Raw genomic sequence first — 15,869 nt, 5'->3', positions numbered from 1 at the left:
CACAGTCTTGCATACTAGTTTTCATTGCGTGGTAGTCCCACTTACGCCACGGTAATGTTTCCAAACCCAGGTCTGACTACCTTTACCAGTATAGACGTGATGTTAAAACTGAGGTTGGACATTGTGTTTCAGGTATGGCTGCCATCCTGTATCCAAGGTTTCCAAATCCTCCCTCTACGTCCTCTTCCGCACTCTGTGCTCCAAGATGAATCGTGACGACCTCCTGACCGCGAAGACCTATCATCAGGCCAAGCTGATGGCCAAGGAGTTTCAGAAGGCCAAGGCTGCTCTCTTCGAAGTCTGCGAAAAGAACGGCTATGGCAAGTGGATGCAAAAGCCTCCCGAGGAAGAGATGTTCCAAATGGACGATTCCAATGACCTGAAGTGAACACCTGCAGTTAAGTTGACCAATAGGGTGGTGGCTTACAATAGTGTATATACTGGGTCCTTTCATAGCCTCCTACCTATAAGCTTTGACTATGATATAAAAAAAAAGTATGTATGCGTGACTGTATATATGCATGTTGGTATATCATAACTAACAACACAAACCATCAAATCACCGTAAATTGCACAAACATTGTAACCAAGACTTAGAGTAGAGAAATGGCCTAGTGCGGAATGAAGCAATGACTTTGTGCAATGTCGGCAAATGGTTTTCGTTATGGTGCTCAAGAATTGTAATAAGAAGAGAATGATTTTGGACAAGCTGATGGGGTCCTGTCTAAAACAGGTGGATGTTACAATTACGACAGATGTGGGGATGCCTTTGCCATAGAAAGTATTCAGGCAATAACACTATATGGGGCAGTAGAACTGTTCCACGAGCTTTGACCTAAGCTGCACCCAGATATAGTATAATAAACAGCTATCCTCACAGCTAGGCATCAGCATGTCTAAATCTAGTGTTATTAGACAATTTACAGGCCTCTTGTATTCTTGGAGGTAACAAAGACATGCCACCAATGTAAAAGCCATGTTGATGTATTGACGGAAGCTGGTGAGGTGATTACATGACACGAAAAAAAACGTTCCATGTGTGTATGACGTGCCAGGAAAACGTGACAATTTTGGACGAGATCTGGGGAATTCCTCTACAATTCCGGTCAAAGTTATTGAACTACATAGGATGCTAAGTTGACTGATGGCACAAGGAAAGGCATTAAAACTTAAAGACTTGCCAGTCTGGAGGAAGGAAGAGATACAAGTGAAGATAACAGTAACAGTGTAGCTCCCAAAGAACATTGGAACAAAAGTAACGAATAAAAGACCTTCCCTTCTGGAAAAGGGAAGAGAGGTAGCATCTACCTAAACATGTTTAGAGGTGACTAGAAGATACAAGTACTTAAAGCTTTCCAAAAAGACCTACTGGAACTTAAGGAAACCTCTCTAGTGTTAGAAGCAGAACAAGCAAGATGGCTTTCAAGGAAGATGGGGGTAGGAAGATCTTGAGACTAAGAGAGAGAGAAAAAGAGTTGAAGACAACCACAAAAACTTGTGGGAAAATCTTTATTTTGATAGCATATTTACTGTTTATCAATGTGTTTGTGATGTTCAACCCATGATGTAATGTGATAGTTTGCCCTGAAGGGGCAATTTTGTGTGTGTGTTGCGTTACCTGTTACCCCATCCCTAGCTAAGATTACCTCTCGTTGTCGTGAATTGTTGGTTGCACTACTTTCTGGAGACAAATCAGGCGAACGAGCAGAAAAGGTTGATCGTAAAAAATTTTCTTCCATGGCGAAGAATATTCTTAACTTGTTATGTTCAAGGTCAAATCTAGGGTTGAAGGTCATTATTTCTGCTTCGAGGTATAGAATCGCAGTGACGATGACCTAATACTGTAGAGTGCTGTGATGTGACATTGATAACTCTTCTGACAGCTAACCATGTACTCCTGAAAATACCTAACATATACTTAGCTGACATTGCCTCAGAATCCTGAAGCCATTCAGTACTTCTATAGACTTCTTATTTCCCAATAATGAGACATCGCTATTTTGCTATCCAAAAAGACAATCTGCTGTGGAAAAGTTATGTACATATACCGTGCTTCTAGCACAACATGAAATTGCTAACTATGGCACTGGTTTCAACATAAATGCATGTAGGTGCACTTGTACAATTGTTTGTTTGAAATAACTCAAATATGCTGATTTCAGCCAACATACTATATGCAGTTAGACCTTGCCTTGGTGATGACTTCTTCCCACATACAAAAGCACCCCTGTCCCTAGTGCTGAACTTTATGTAGTTATTCTCAAGTCCATAATTGCAGTTTAGTGTAGACTGTAGCAGCTTTTATCAACTCAAATTCATCTTTATTCTAGCTTACTCCCTTTATATCATTGCCTTCTATGCTATTTCAGAAGAAGAATCTGTCAAATTTTACATAGATTGTTATCAAATTTTCTTACATAAAATAATGTTATCTTCAAGCAGATGTCAGGATGGTAAATTGTCATGTTTTCAGACTGCCCCCTTTTTCTCAGACAGAAACATCGAATGTCAGAAAAATGGAGAAGTCACAAAACACGGTTTTCTTACCCAACATCTGCTTGAAGATGCCTTTGTTGCATTTTTGGCAATTTAGCAGATATCAAGTCTATATCTATGTACTTGTTGGTTCCACCCTGAGCTGAGGCAATGTCAGACTACTGGCCCTGTTTACAGTTGTGGGTGTGTGATCGTAGTGGGTGTTTCTGTGTAGCCAAAAAAAGTGCAGTCAATGTCTACTTGCCCGGCGCAAGTACCAAATGTGATCTGAACTTGTTTGTGTGTAACAAGCAACTTAAGGAACGCCTGGGCAGACGCCAGAGAAATTGGTCGACCGACGCCCAGGGCCACCTGCTGCTAGACTCATCTTCAGGAAAAGGTTAAAGGTCGATTAGGGAGTGGGAACCAATCAGAGCACAGCATTTCCTAATGCAGATATTGAAGCCCATCTATTATATGCATGTGAGCAAGAGCTAAGATTTTGGAGCAAGACTTCACCCCTTCCCCCTCCTCCAAATGTTAAAGAAATACTTTGCATGCAGATAAATTATCAAGACACAAGTTGTTTTGTTGTTTGTTCCATGAACAAGCTTCTCTCCATGCAAAAAAAAATGAAGTAAGCCATAATGCATCATCAGCTACCTTTTTAACCTCAATCATTTTCGAAGCAACAAAACATCATAATAATAGAGCCTATCATTTGATAATAGAAACTATCATTTGGTTCAATCTCATTTCCCATCACTGGATGCACTGTTTCTTATTGTCATTATTTTATTCATTTTGTACTCTTCAAGTACAATCCTTTATCATTTTCTGCAGAGATGATTGATTTGTTTCAGTAAAATATAAAATTTGAGCAAGGACAACTCATTTGTTAGGCAACCATGTCGTGTTGATGAACAAAACCCAAAAGTTGAGGCAACATCTCAATCAATTTATCCATCTCTGCTTCCCACCTACCTCAAATACATGATTGACAGGAGTGATGGACAGTCTCTGCAGCTGTTTCCATAGCAATGGGCTCAACCATTTGTGGCATTGGAAGAGGGGGAAGAAAGCCCTGAGACAAAATTGTGGGTTCTTAGGTTCCTTGACTCCCTGTATTTTCACCACCTGAAGCCCAGAGTTCCCGAATGTGTCAAAAACTGTGGTATGAACATGAGACTATCACGACTTTTGAAGTGCCTCATAAAGCAGAAATAATGACCTGCCTATATTTTATATGATTTCTTGTATGATATGTAAATACTGATCCCGTAGGGTAGAGATACGAAGACGTAGACGTAGTGTCAGGACTGTAGGATGAAGTTCAACATATCAAGGTAGCATGCAGACGACATATCAATATCTTAATATGACGTTAGGAATAAGGATACTGATAAGATAGACTTAAATATATGCAAGCCTAGCCCTTGGGCGTTTTAATTCAACACCCGTAATTAGTTCCAAACGAGACTGGTGGAAACAAAGGACAAATGGAAAAACCAGACGCAAAGTGCCCATCCTGCTGGGCTGCATTGGTGCTGTTGCCGGGTGGCGGCTGCTGGGCAATAGTTGCCAGGTGATAGTTGCTAGACAACAGTTGCTTCGGTGTAGCTTGTTGGACATACAGGAAGCATTATCAGTTCTATCATATGCAAAGTGCATTTTGATTATTTACAAATGATCTTGGAAAAAAAGAAAAATATTCTGTTATTTTGTTGTTAATGGGTGAGCACACATTTTAGTTTATCAAAATGAAAATCTTTTAGACAATATAGGGTAGGGAAATATTTGTTGTATTTTTGAGTGACACCAGCATTAAGCAACAATTTTCAAGCAATGGCCTGTATGTAAAAATATGTACATGTACAAAGTTGTTTAAACCAGTTTTGAAACAAAACATTTTTAGTCTTTTAGATACTCATGAATACATGCATGAGTCTACCTCTAAATCAAATGTAGCAGGCTTGCTACTGTTCATTTTGCAAATGATAAAACTGATAAGACATAAAAAGCAACTTTGTGATTCAGCAAAATTTTCAACCTGTTCCTATACTGTTCAAATTGTCAACTCATGGACAAGGGCTGTGCAAAAGAGCCACCTGGCAGTTCCATTGTAGACTGCACCTCGAACCCAGTCAGGTTTCCACCATGTACGTGTTACCAGTAGAGCCTCTACGGTATATGGGTTGTTGAATTAAAGTGCCTCATGATATACAAATAATTAAAATGCCTTCATGTTAGATAAGATAAGGAGTCATGTAGAACAAAATAACAGGATAAGGACAACTTCTCACTTTAAGATATTGTATAAGGAGTAAGATATCACCAAGTAGGAACTGCGCACTCATATTAAGTGATAGAAACCTAGCACACTTGAGAATTAGGAACGCCACAAAGACGAGGTTTGGTCTGTACACCACAAGGGCTTGTGGTTTCGTCTAACTTTGGCTGACACTCCCTGGCATGATGTTGCTTGCTTGAACTAATTGAGTGACATTTCCAAGACACAAGTGTCCATACAAAACTTCTTGCAACAAAAGTAATCAATGAATTTCAGAGAAATTATGTTCATGAAGACAATAAACTCCTAGGAGAGAAGTGACAACATTTTGTAATGACTATATGGGGAAGAATTGCATAAAATCTGGACCTAGCAATAAGATGCTGTTGCCAGGTGAAGCCAAAGTTAGAATGAAGACAGCAAATACTCTCAGCACCCTTTGTCATATAGTCCAGGAAATACTGTATACACCTTATATATCGTAAGGATACTTCTCACAATAGAAGCAGCCAGACGTATATAAAACAATATACTCTGTGAAACAGGAAGCAATGTTACCAGAAACTCATGTGTGGAAGTGCTGCTGGCTGAGAACCTGTCCTTTTGAACAATCTGTGAAAACATCTTGAAATCACCTGAAGACATAGATACATTGTATCTTGTTTTTGGCGATGCCTCAGGGCTGGAGGTTTTTTCTCTCCTAGCTTTTCAAGCTTCTGCCCTGATGACGTGAACTTCAGGTGTTTCATTGAGGTTCAAGTGATAAGACAGTTCTTTTCTCAAGTCAGCATGCACTAAGACACTTTGCAAGATGGCCAGAGCTTCTTAAACCCCCTCTACATCAATTATTAAAGAAAAACTGTTAAAAGGTCAAAATTCCCCATCTGAAAGGTTTTTAGAAGGTTATGACTTTGTTTAACGTAAAGTAGCAACAAATTGTCTTAGTCAAGGTACAAAATGTTGCTGATGGGTGGTGGATGGAAATATTGATTCATACTCAATCTGGTGTAGCATGCCAGAACATACCCCTGGTCAGAATGTACTCGGGTATATTCTGTCAGGGGGGGTGTTTTGGCCTGCTACACTGGAAACACAGAATAATTTTTTCAGTCATTTCTAAACCCTTCTAATTGACATTTACGGGGTTTACTCAGCTCCAATGGGCTTGTAGCCATCTACGGTACAAAGCAGACATCCCAAACTGGATAACAGACAACGTGCAATACGTACTAACATGCCAAACGATAACGTGTGTATAGAGGCATGGCACCTGCTACCTTGATCCTGACTAGCTACTCTATGTACATAGCTTACATAATAAACTAGTCATGTATAACCTAGATAAGGCGTCCGTACTTACAACTCGAGCTCTAACAACAGTAGATATGTTGCATTTGCATTTCTGATTTCTAATGGTTCGACATTCCAGTTAGTTGTGTTACAGTTGAGGTAATAGGACAATGATTTGGTTGAAGATTTAAATCTTGTGGACAAGAATTGTTGCATAGTTAGAAGATGATTTGATTTTAATCTTAGTGTTTTTAGTGCGTTTATTCAGTGAATCTGTGAATCTATGATTGGTTAAAGAGAAGCATACAACAGTCTCTGCTGTGACTGAAAATAACAATTGTGTACTAACTAAGCTATGAGTGTATTTCTCATGTAGAGTTTGAAACCTGACTAGGTAAGAAATGCCAAGGCATTCCAGTACTTCAGAATCACCTTTTTTCAGGTTATTGCTTGCCAATCTCAAGACAATCTTGCAAACAGGTTTAATGTTATATGTAAAACTTCTTGTTATTGGACATATGATTGATGATAGTCCAGATTTTACTTAGACAATTATACATCATATTTGTGAAAAAGACTTATAATATATAGAATTATTATTTTGCTATTTAGTATGAAATATATGTAAGACATGTATTTTGTAAATGATTCTGCTATTATGAGAATTTCTATGATTTAGTATCAAATGTGACCGAAGTTGACATGTACAAAAGTTTTTGGTTTGTAGTATGCGAAGATGGCTTCCATAATGTATATGAACTAACATCTTACATAGCCTCTTTGGATGAAGGATTTGATTACAAACATCAAAAATATTTGCGTCGTTATTGTTTCTGTTTGATACATCTCTGCATGGACACTGCAAGATAATGCATAGTCCAGTTTTACTGTGTTCTGTAATTTTCTTTCACTTTGCTAGACATGATGTTTGTACCTTGTTTGTTTGCAAAGCAAATCTACCAATAAAGTCTTCTCAAAACTTGGTATCAGCTTCCTGTGGTGTTTATTGTGTGATACCCTCTCTAATAGCGTTACGTAAAATGGTACTTGTTACAGATTCTAAAGCCTAGGAATAAAAATTGTTTCTGGTTACCCAACTGTCCCTAGCAAAAACCTGCCGACTCTAGTCATTTTTGTGTCAACAACTAATTGACAAAATTTCCGATCAGAGTTATGAAATTAAGTGTACTGTACTTCACACTAAGATTAAGGCTTTGATCAGTTGAGGTAAGAATGTGTAGTAACATTTGTACTTCAGTTAATAAACACATTATATTGTTCTTGTAAACAAGCATAAGTTATAAACATTTCTAAGAAAAAAAGGCTTTCCCCTCACAAAGGAATGTTGTATAATATGTCTGCTACAACATAGTGCAGCTTTCAACAAGCAAGTTCAATGTAAGCTTTCAAAATATAAGAGATTCAGCTAATGTATTGCTTAGTTCTCAGCTGTAGATTAAATGCAGCCAAGATATAAATGTTTCACAACCATTTTTCATCTCTCCAACATTGAAACTCCTTTATCAGTCATCAGTATCATCTGTGGTGTTGTCATCATCATCATCATCACTGTCCTCATCATCTGTTGTTCCTCCCTGATCTTTCTCATCGCTTCTGTCATCCTTCTCTTCATAGTCTTCCCATCCTTCCTGCTTGTGACAATGTGTTTAATTTGTTATTTAATACATATTAATTCTGAGAATATTGCATGCAGTTCTTGCCCCTGTAAGACTTAGTGCGCCAGTACTAGACGAGAGGGTGGAGAAGAGAGTGTACACCCCTCCTTCAACTTACAAAAGTCACGTGCAGACCAGGCAGACGGGTCGCCTAACCCACTCGCCTAGCCTAGCCTACCATTGTCATGACAGACAGACGCCAACACACAGCACTATCTGAGGCTCTTGTAACTACTGTATGGTGATGACTGACAATGACTTACATGTATATTTGCGACCAGTTTCCACATATTATAATAACAACATGAGAACAAACATGGAAATTAGCAGCTATACTAATATATGTAGTTTCTGTAAGGCTGTTTTCCTACATAAGATGTTACCTATAACATAGACTACTCTAAAACCTGCACAAGAAAAACAATAGTTGTACATGCCTCAAGAACTAAAGGAGTGAAATATAAGCTCACCTGTGAGTGTTGTGTTTCCTCATTCCTGCTATCTTTCCTCCCCACACTTGTGTGTTCCTTGTGACCATGGTTTCCATGTTTCTTGCCGTCCTCACCAGGTGTTTTACCTTCCTTTGTGTCTTGTTGATGTTCTGTCTCCTGGTGTTTTACATTGTGATGTTTGTGCTGTTTTCTGCTGTGATGCTTCTCAGATTCTTTCACATTTGTGTTTTCACTGTTTTTGGTCCAATCTTGATTATCCTCAGGGTCTTCTGGTTCTTTATGGTGATGTCCTTTATGTTCATCCTCGTCACTGTCATCTCTTCTTGGTGCTTCTTGTTGCTCTGCATGGCCTTTCTTATGATGATGATGTACATGTATCTTCTTGTGATGTCCTTTATGTTCATCCACGTCACTGTCATCTCTTCTTGGTGCTTCTTGTTGCTCTGCATGGCCTTTCTTATGATGATGTGTGCCTGATCCTGAACCTTTATTTTTAACCTGTTCATGGTTAAACAGACCTGTTTTCAGTTCCTCCACCTAAAGGATACATCAAGAGCATATTTCGCACGAGTGAGCGAAGTGTGTATTGAAGCGCACAGTATAAAAATATTAATATCATCATTTTATACCAATTTGATTTGGTTTCTCAAAGTTGGCTATAAACGGCAAGAAACATTTGCACCACAAATCTAACATGGTTCACTTGTGTTCCTTCCTTTTCCCATACATACTAGTACTCTGCCTCATTTGCATATTGTGCTCATTTGCATACCTCTCCTGATTCGCTGAGCCCCCAAATTAGTTTAATTCATCACCTGTTTGGCGCGCGCTGCACAGGTGTGCCATTGCGAACAGTATTTGTGTCAAGCTAGGCATTACTGCAAATGCAGAAACTTTCGCGGTGGTTTAATGTTCGCAGTTTTCGAGGCGTTCGCTTCACCGCAAATTTAAAACTACCGCGAACATTTTTCCATGTCAATAAGAGATGGTGCTACGGGGAAATTAAAACCACTGCGAAAAGTCCATTTTCCGCTAACGCGAAATTAAATCTCCACGAACGTAAATACATTTACAGTATATTTGTATCATGTCAAAAATAGCCTGACATCGGTCCTAAGAGGTCAGTCTCCTTTGACCCCCAGGTGTTGCCAGGTGTGTTCTGAAGTTGCCAGTTCCCGAGTTTTGCACCCTCCCACGCATGGTTGACTATCGGGGCAAAGCTTTACGTGATTTCGTAAGGCTTTGTCGCGATAGTCAACCATGTGTTGGAGGGTGGCTTTTTGCAGCGGAAGAAATCGTCGCTTCTGATCAAGGTTTCCAGCAAAATCTTGGAAGGTAAGGATGGATTAGATGCTTAGTTGTACTGATAATCTTTTTGGTTGAGATGGTATTCTTTGTAAATGCACATGCTTTGTGAGTGTGAAAGATACCTTACTTTTACATGTACGCTATAGTGAATGGATGGAGTGTTGAACTGCCCTGCTGAATAAGCCCTTTCACAGAGATAAGAACGCATGTGCGGCGACAGGAATTCTAAGTAATTTGTGAAAGGTATTAGAATGGCCCGACACGAAAACAGTGATTGACACGACATTGCATTGTTTCGATTTGCATATCAATGTCCAGACGGGTATTGTTTTCCGGGTCTTTACAATGGTCATATTTCCTAGAATTCCTGTCGCCGCACATGCGTTCAGATCTCTGTGAAAGGGCTTTATATTTGTGAATGGATGGAGTGTTGAACTTTCTTGCTGAATACACCTACCGTATGTATGAGTTTCTTGATCAAATCGTTGTTCTCCCTTATCAGAACGGCATCCTGGTAGACAGAAAAAAGTGATACAGACATATATTTCTTTTAATACTAGAATGCGGGCAACAAAATATTTTGAAGTTATGAAGCTCTCTCGCGATTATGAAACGTAAAAAAAAATTAACATTATATATATAATTAGTTGTTTTATTTCGAAGCTTCAAATACATTTCAGAATGATTGAAATATAGCCGATTATAGAGACTAAATATGGTCTAAAATAATGTTTGTTTGGGGAGGGTACAAATGGTGTCTAACAACCGGACGAATATTTACCTTGCTATTCAGTGTATTTCCACAAGATGTCCCTTCATCACTGTCAGTGGACAGGCTTAGCTCTTCTCCTTCGGCTTCATCTTCAGGCAAATCACCTGGCCCGTGATCGAAAGGCTTTGGTCTTTTCTTCGCTGCCATCACTTGTCTTAAAGTCTTAAGGAGTTCTTTAACATCCTTAAAGGAACTGGGTGGGTTTGACTCAGCAGGCCCTAGTGAACCCCGGGTACCGTCTGTTTTGCCACCGGGAGCTTGGCCAGTCTTGCTCGGTAGCCAAGGCGCCTGTCCCCCGTTTGGAGGGATGTCGGGTACCTCTGGACCCAGGATGGGGCTGCCCAGGATAGGAACGGGAAGAATAGGTTGGTCCGAAGACGGGGGGACCGCCGGACCCGTAGTGTTCTTACCGCCCTTTGTTTTTCCTGCCTTTTCTGCACCCTACGTTCAGTGGAAATAGAGATAATCAAGATGTTTCACTTTTAGCCACAAATGAATTTGTGTAGTGTCCTATCGACCTCTAGAATGCACTTGACAAAGGTATGAACTAATCCAGATTACCTGAGGGGGTGGTGGGGTTCCCCCTGGGGGTGGGGGAGCCCCTGGGGGCGGGGGAGCCCCAGGGCGCGGGGGAGCCCCAGGGTGAGGTGCCGGGGTTGCTTTAGAAGCTGCAGCCTTAGGCGGTGTCTCTTTTTTCGCGCTGGCAGCTGCAGCCCCCGGGTTCTGTGCCACCCAGACGGGCTCTTGGTCGGACGCCGTGCGCCAGTCAGGGTAGTAGTCACCCTCCTGTGATGTAAACGTCAGGAGAAAAGGTGATACATAATCACGCAAAACCATGCATATGGTATTCCCAAAGAAAGTCACAAACAAGTGCACTTATAGTTATAAACTAAGTCGCTAGGCAGTCTAGAATTTTGGAGCCTTTGGTACAAGAACTACCAAGATGTTGGAATATGAAAATTCATTCGTAGTTTCATCATCGTATGAAACTTACACAAAACACGGTCAAAACATAATCTATCCTTGAAGCTAACAGCTCTACTACTAGTTTCTGATACGAAATCTACAGCAATACTGAATTCTGAACATTTCTGTGATGATTAAATTTACGAACATCTTCTGATAACTTCATTGAAGGACGACAACAGTACCTCTTCTGACGACTCTTCCTCATCATCGCCGCCTTCCCAGTCAGAATAATCGTCATCAGAATGGGGGTTGGGGCGGAATCTATCCGTACCCTGAAAAATTTGTATTCATTCATTCGTTTATTGATAATGGTAGAGAGAATTAAATCTCTCTTCCAAAACTGCTGAAAACTGTTGTCAGTGTTGAAAAGTGTGAATGTTTTTACGATTTTCATGGAGAAACAAATAAGTGTGTTTACCTTGTGTTGTGCGTGGAAGGCCGCTGCTTGGCAACATAACATCGCCACAACCAACGCTGTTGCCATGGCCATACATGGCGTCATACTCATAGAGTACCGCATCTTTTTTGACGTCACGTCATGGGCTCTGGTGTTGTAGAAAATATACATATAATTTTTTTTATGCTAGCTAAACTGAGTAGAATGAACCTGAAGACATACATTCGAAGCGCAGTTTGGATAATCTTCAAGATGGTGGAATGGAAGATTATATTGACATTTACATAATTTCAGAGCAGACCTCCCGACGTCAAGACAGTATATAAACGGCTCAAAACAGTATCCAACCCTTCCACCGGCGGCCTGTTGGATACTGTTTCGACCCATGGATACTACCTTGCCATCGGTAGATCTACGTACAGATTAGCATTTACGTATAACACTCAATGGAAATGGTCGATGTTACAACACTGCCGAAACTATTACATTAACGTTAAATACGGTCGTTATCTTTTGATCTGTAACGTAGAAACTGTTGTTTAAATCTGCTGTATCAATTGTAACTGAGAATCGTAAACGTCGCTAAGGTCGTTTCTCTCGTATCCTACCATTTGTGCGGACTCACGACTGACCTTGTAACTCTGGTGTCACGAACGGTACGCGATGAAAACACACTTTGAGCACATCTGGCTTCCGCTGTCGTTCGAATGTTTCCGATAGAGCAACGTGTTTGTTTACGTGATGTTCTATAGAACTGACGTCGGTTTGTGAAGTCCAGAACTTCGCGCTCACGTTTTTATAGAAATCTTTATTGACACGACAAAAGTACAGCGACTTTCGTAAGGTCTATATGTATAACAACTACTTACTGTACAACGAAATAGACATATATGAATATCTATAGGTATGAATAAGTCAGCATATTGGATCTAGCATGTCATTTACACTTTTGGTTCTAGATATCATAAGCATTCGTTTTAAAAGAAGTCTAAGGCCCCGTTCATACTAGGATTCGCGTATCCGGATATATCCGGGTACGGCGTGAATCCGGATATATCCATTTGCGTTCATACCAGGGTTAGACGAATCCGGATATGATTATTCGTGTCCAAAATCAGATCCGGATCTATCCTAATTACATCATCTGATACTGTTTGGTGACGTCAAACGTAACTCTTAAGTATCGTTTGCATTGGTGTATGATGGTAAGGGTGAGGCAACGGGCTGCGTCGTGCACTTGGAAGAAGGGAATGCAACCAAAATGACGGAGTGTTTGCACGGCTACAAGTACACGTCTTCACGACCTACTCGAAACTTTAAAATGATCTTTATTCTTTAACTGACCGTTCTAGAATGTTGTTTAGAACAGGTGTTCGTACCCTGCCACCTGCGACGCAGCCCGTTGCCTCATCCTTACCATGCTACACTAAAGCAAACGCTACTTAAGAGTTAAGTTTGACGTCAGATCCGACAGCGAATCCGGATACGTGAATCCTATTGCGTTCATACCAGGGTTCACCCATGGGCGATAGGCCATCGAGTTTTTGTTGAAATCGCTGTTGCTATCTTTGTACGTATGTACTCAACACACACTGTATACATTAATACCATACTGTGTACTCAGTCCATTAAATCAAATAGTAAACAAGATGCTTAGCTTGAAAGACGCACTGTGTACGCCGAGCTCCGTTTGCTGCGTCGTTCTAAATTTAGATCACGGGATAGTTCACGCAAAGGCCGACGGGAGTAGAACAGTTTCGCAGTTTGCTCGAACGCGTTCGCGAAGCCCTGCTCGAACCGATGAATCGCCTAGAGGGCTAACTTCACTAACTACATATATCTATAAATGACTGGGTAGGAAATGCTACCCGGCAAGAGCGTTACCAATAAGCCTATTCGCAATTACCGGCGCGAAATGCATGACGGGTAAAATCCGCCATTTTGGGAGATAACTTGCCAACCCAGTGTTGCGTCACGCGTGTGTAGTGTCAGCGTTTGTTTAAGGAGATGGCGCTCCGCGCCGCGCCGTGCGGCGCCGCAGGTGTTCCCACCTGACAGGTACGAACGTACACCTGTTCTAAAGAAGATTCTAGAACTGTCAGTTAAGAATAAAGATGATTTTAAGTTTTTGAAGTCTGGTGTATTAAAGACGTGTGTTTGTATTTTACTGACAGTATATGAAGTAAGTGGAGTTTTTTTTTTTTCATTTTCGTTCCGGCCGTAATGGATGAGGAGGCGGAAGTTTATACACATGAAGAGCTAAGACACAGGACGGTTCTTCATAGTTATACTGCTAATTTGCTAATGCAGTTCTAAAATTGATTGGTTCATGGCAGTTATAAGCTCTGATTGGTTCCTGACAGTAGAAAAAGAAATGAAAAGAAGACACCAGCAAGAGCAATTTTATCCATATCGGGAAAACATAATTATTGTGAGCTCCTACTGCTAGTTTGTTATTTTGTCTGTTCGATAAATCATTTCCCATTACACAAGCCACTTCATGAACAAAGGCAAAAGTAAGATCCCGTTGATTTTATTCCAAAAAATATGTTCCTACATCACCACCAGTATGGCAGCATAAATGTACAGAACTCACAACTTAATGTATGAAAAATGTTTGAGAATACATTTGAGGACATGTTACAGAAAGGATCCACTTTTATCTATTACATCTTCATTGCATTGTCATTATTATCATCGGTCACAGTTTCCTGCTATCACAACATAATCAGTAAAGGATCATTAAAAAAGTCACTGGCACTCAGCTGCCAGCAATTCAATACAGTTTATCTCTGCCAACTTGAATGGCTTGTATGCCAACTGTTTATTTGACCAAGTCTGGCTGCAGGTTCCGAACCAATGCAGCACAGACCTTGATAATGTCATCTACTGCTGACATGAGTGTTATGGGAAATGTACCCTCCAGGATTTTGAAGTCCTTCAGTCGATTGTTAGCACGCTCTACGCGGATCCTCAAGTTTGCAACAGTTTTTGTTTTCTTTACTTTGTCTCTTGTCATGTGTCGCCTCCCCTATGCTGCTGGTGGTATTTCTAGTGTTGCATTCAGCAGCATCAGGTCCTCCTGGATTGGAAATCCCCTATCTGCCATTATTTTTATAACGTCATTTGGATCAACCAAATCTAAAAAGCCACAGTCCCAGGTAATGAACACATCAGAGGCTCTTCCGCCATACGTCTTTGAAAGAAAGGAGATGTGCCCATTTGGTGTGATCCCTACAAGCAGCTTTAAAGTATTGTATTTTTATAGTCATACCATGTGGAGGCTTGTAAGTCTAAAGATCTAGGTCTCTCAATAAATATTTCTGTACAATCAATTATGCATCTTATTCTACTACATTGTTTCTTGAACTGTGGTGGCAAGGTCTTGGAAATTGCAGCTCTACTTGGCCATACTATCAGTGGTTGTAGTGTAACAGACAGGAAGCGAACCCAAGTGTTGGCAATCTGTGAGCAAGAACAGTTTTGTCCGACCATGGGTCTTCCTTGTCAGTGGGAAATGCATAGCTGGAAAGGTTGGGGACAGTTGCATCATCAAAATCCTTTTTTTGTTCCATGTTTTTATTTGGACATGTCCCTGACTTCCTTTTTTTAAAGTTGATACAAGAAGGTTGAAACCGCCTTGGTTGATATGTTCCATTACCGCAGCCGGCCACTGCACACAGCCTCATGTTGAACTCCGGCACCTTAAAAAAAAAAGGAAGAAACATTAAAGCAAATATCAACACTTAAACAAAAAATACAGCTTTAAAGCGCAATACACTTCAATGCACATTCTACATGCACCCCTCCCCACCGTCACGTTTGCATAACTTGCAGCGACCTTGCTTGCACATTTATTAGTACAATTTTTCAACCTAAAGCACCAGTTTAATACTAATACGGACATCCAAGCCATTTACTGCGATTATTAGTGTACTCGCTGTTGGTTCTTAACATTTTTTTATCTTTCTAATCGAAGTGTTGGTCACAGTACGAAAGCTCCTCAGTGCAAGCGGGGTCATGTCCGGACACGAGAGATCACGAGACAGTGACGATATCGGCTTTCATTATTGTGAAGACACAAGGTCGTGCATTTTAGCTAACATTTTTACGGTTTATAACATACGTAGGTTAAAATTTCCTAATTATGTCACACTGGTAACCTTTACAGACAAAAACCTGGCTGTAGTGAGAATGGACAAAAACTCTAGAAGTAAGCGGCAAAGATAGATGGCATCGT

The 15,869-nt window shown here is 40.4% G+C and overlaps 3 protein-coding genes across 16 annotated transcripts in view; 2 read left to right on the top strand and 1 right to left on the bottom strand.

Moving 5' to 3' along the window:
• The window catches only part of LOC118408639 (double-stranded RNA-specific adenosine deaminase-like), a 102,723-nt gene extending 95,686 nt beyond the window's left edge, over positions 1–7,037 (top strand). For all 12 annotated transcript variants that reach the window (XM_035809492.1, XM_035809491.1, XM_035809489.1 and 9 more), the window contains one exon: positions 133–7,037. In XM_035809492.1, coding sequence (XP_035665385.1) covers positions 133–388 — 256 coding nt within the window. In that variant the 3' untranslated portion in view covers positions 389–7,037. The remainder of the gene's footprint in view (positions 1–132) is intronic.
• Positions 7,038–7,041: 4 nt separating this feature from the next.
• On the bottom strand, positions 7,042–12,411 carry LOC118408643 (protein starmaker-like). The gene is made up of 8 exons (XM_035809502.1): positions 12,262–12,411; positions 11,651–11,777; positions 11,415–11,504; positions 10,825–11,049; positions 10,273–10,704; positions 9,949–10,002; positions 8,202–8,720; positions 7,042–7,704 (listed from the first exon to the last, which is right to left on the bottom strand). Exons 2-8 carry the CDS (start codon positions 11,750–11,752, stop codon positions 7,579–7,581), a joined length of 1,548 nt encoding a protein of 515 aa, XP_035665395.1. The 5' UTR covers positions 11,753–11,777; positions 12,262–12,411; the 3' UTR covers positions 7,042–7,578.
• The window catches only part of LOC118408642 (NXPE family member 3-like), a 36,715-nt gene continuing 30,157 nt past the window's right edge, over positions 9,312–15,869 (top strand). For 2 of the 3 annotated variants that reach the window (XM_035809499.1, XM_035809500.1), the window contains exon 1: positions 9,313–9,518. The gene's annotated coding sequence lies outside the window, so the exon portion shown is untranslated. Of the gene's footprint in view, positions 9,519–15,869 lie in introns of all 3 variants that reach the window. The other variant, XM_035809501.1, reaches the window with a different exon arrangement.

The sequence above is a fragment of the Branchiostoma floridae genome, unplaced genomic scaffold (genome assembly GCF_000003815.2).
Source record: "Branchiostoma floridae strain S238N-H82 unplaced genomic scaffold, Bfl_VNyyK Sc7u5tJ_267, whole genome shotgun sequence".
In the NCBI taxonomy this organism is placed as follows: Eukaryota; Metazoa; Chordata; class Leptocardii; order Amphioxiformes; family Branchiostomatidae; genus Branchiostoma; species Branchiostoma floridae.
Note: the sequence above shows the minus strand (reverse complement) of the source record. Positions and strands in the feature narration are given on the sequence as shown.

Excerpts from the sequence above, each read along its gene's own strand:
- LOC118408643 (XM_035809502.1), bottom strand. The coding sequence starts at position 11,752 with ATGCGGTACTCTATGAGTATGACGCCATGTATGGCCATGGCAACAGCG. Across the intron at positions 11,505-11,650 it reads CCTTCCACGCACAACACAAG|GGTACGGATAGATTCCGCCC; the intron begins GTAAACACACTT and ends CAAATTTTTCAG. Across the intron at positions 10,003-10,272 it reads GAAATACACTGAATAGCAAG|GATGCCGTTCTGATAAGGGA; the intron begins GTAAATATTCGT and ends TCTGTCTACCAG.